At 35.7% G+C, this 2,026-nt stretch overlaps 1 protein-coding gene across 1 annotated transcript; it reads left to right on the top strand.

The window, feature by feature from the left end:
• Window positions 1-389: 389 nt before the first annotated feature.
• Window positions 390-1,826, top strand: LOC148573839 (uncharacterized). Its single transcript, XM_088505843.1, has 2 exons — window positions 390-709; window positions 1,019-1,826. Exons 1-2 carry the CDS (start codon window positions 390-392, stop codon window positions 1,824-1,826), a joined length of 1,128 nt encoding a protein of 375 aa, XP_088361969.1.
• Window positions 1,827-2,026: the final 200 nt, after the last annotated feature.

Here is a 2,026-nt window from a genome sequence, read left to right as displayed (position 1 = left end):
TTAATTCTTCTTCCCTACTCCTTTCTCTGTTTCTGTTTATCAGGAGACAAAAACAAAAATATCTCTCAACTCGGCATGAGACAAAACAAAAGTGTCTCAACTCAACACGAGACAAAAAACAGAAATATCTCCTGGAGTTCCTTTAAAAGTCAGAAATTAATATTCAGAAAAAAAGGGCTAACATTCAACCCTCTTCTCTTAGCCACTGATTACCATCAATTGGTATCAGAGCTTAGTCTCAAAGTGGTCAAGCTTTATAGCTTGGAGAAAAGATCCTGATGGTAATCAACAGTGGTTCAAATCTAGAGGCCTATACTCTGACAGAAGGGCAGTCAAGCAACAGACCCCCATTCTTCAATGGGAAGAACTACAACTACTGGAAAGAAAGAATGAAGATCTTTATTCAATTTGTAGATTACAGGCTTTGGAAGATAATTCTAGAAGGTCCACAATTTCCAACCACCACAGGAGCTGATGGAGTGGTTGTTCCCAAGGCTGAGGCCAATTGGAATGAAAATGACAGAAAGAAAATAGAGCTCAACGCTAAAGCTATCAACTTAATCAACTGTGCTGTTAGCTTCAAGGAATACCAACGGGTATCAAGATGCACAACAGCAAAGGAAATCTGGGACAAGCTTCAAGTCACTCATGAAGGCACAACCCAAGTCAAAAGATCTAGAATAGACATGCTAAACAGAGACTATGAAATGTTCTCAATGAAGGAAGGAGAAACAATTGATGAAATGTTTGAAAGATTCAACATTAACATCACTGGCTTGGATGTTATAGGAATCAAACATCCAGAATCTGTGCTTGTGAGGAGAACATTGAGATGTCTCACTAAAGAGTAGAAAACCAAGGCTATAATAATAGCTGAGAGTATTGGTATTGATGAAATGACCTATGATGATTTGAGAGGAAACTTACTTGCTTTTGAAAACACTTATTTAAAGAGAGATACAAAAAAGAAAGGAGTTGCTCTCAAATCAGTCACTGAATCTCTGGATAATGAATCCAGTGATAATTTATCTGACGATGACTTTGTTTTGTTTGCTAAGAAATTTAGGAAAATGATGAAGCTGAAGGAACGAAACAAAGGAGGTAGTTCAAGGAAACCAAAAAGGGATCTAAGCAAGGTGATCTGCTACAACTGTAAAGAAACTAGACACTTCAAGTTTGATTGTCCAAAACCGAAGAAAGAGGACAAATCAAAAAGAGAAAAGAGGAAAGGACTCATGGCATCATGGGAAGACTTGGAGAATGATTTGGATGAAGAAGATGAAATAGAATCTAAGTCCCAAACATGTCTGATGGCTGACATAGTCAATGAGGTAATATTTCCTGAACCCTTAACTGAAGACCTCCATCTTATGATAAATCATCTCAATGAAAGAACCAGATGCTTTTTAAACGAAAATTATGATCTTGAATCTCAAGTTACCATTCTAAAAGCAGAAAATAGTTTTCTCAAAGATAAATTAAAGGAAGCCGAAACTGCTGTTGATTTTGATGAAGAAAACAAGCGATTAAAAGCTGAACTTAAGAGTTGTGAATACCATCATTCTGTGATTGCAAATCTAAACTATTTTGAGGAAAATGAGAGGTTTCACAAAGAGATAAAAAGACTAAAAGAGGACCTAGCTAACTTTGCTCAAAGTTCTGAAAATTTGAATCAACTCTTGGCTAGTCAAAAACCTCTCTTTGATAAAGCTGGTTTGGGTTTTCACAAAGAATCAAAAGCTGTTTTTGAAAATTCTTCATTTGCTAATATGGCTTCCACTTCAGATGATATCATATTTCAAAACCCAACTAACTCAAAAAAATAGCAACCTAAAAAATATTGTAGATTATGCAATTGGGATGGTCACTTTCCCATTCAATGTTTCATAAGTGAAAGGATGGTTGGTAATAAAGTTTACAAGATTGTTTGTAACTATAATGGCTTGGGACAAAGAAGATGGTTTGATATCAAAGGATCCAAAAAGATTTGGATACCTAAGGTCACTTAAGCTTTTTTATAGGTTTG

Source organism: Arachis ipaensis, chromosome B2 (genome assembly GCF_059453495.1).
Source record: "Arachis ipaensis isolate K30076 ecotype BB chromosome B2, ASM5945349v1, whole genome shotgun sequence".
Taxonomy (NCBI): domain Eukaryota; kingdom Viridiplantae; phylum Streptophyta; class Magnoliopsida; order Fabales; family Fabaceae; genus Arachis; species Arachis ipaensis.
Note: the sequence above shows the minus strand (reverse complement) of the source record. Positions and strands in the feature narration are given on the sequence as shown.

Excerpts from the sequence above, each read along its gene's own strand:
- LOC148573839 (XM_088505843.1), top strand. The coding sequence starts at position 390 with ATGAAGATCTTTATTCAATTTGTAGATTACAGGCTTTGGAAGATAATT. Across the intron at positions 710-1,018 it reads CTAAACAGAGACTATGAAAT|TGATAATTTATCTGACGATG; the intron begins GTTCTCAATGAA and ends TAATGAATCCAG.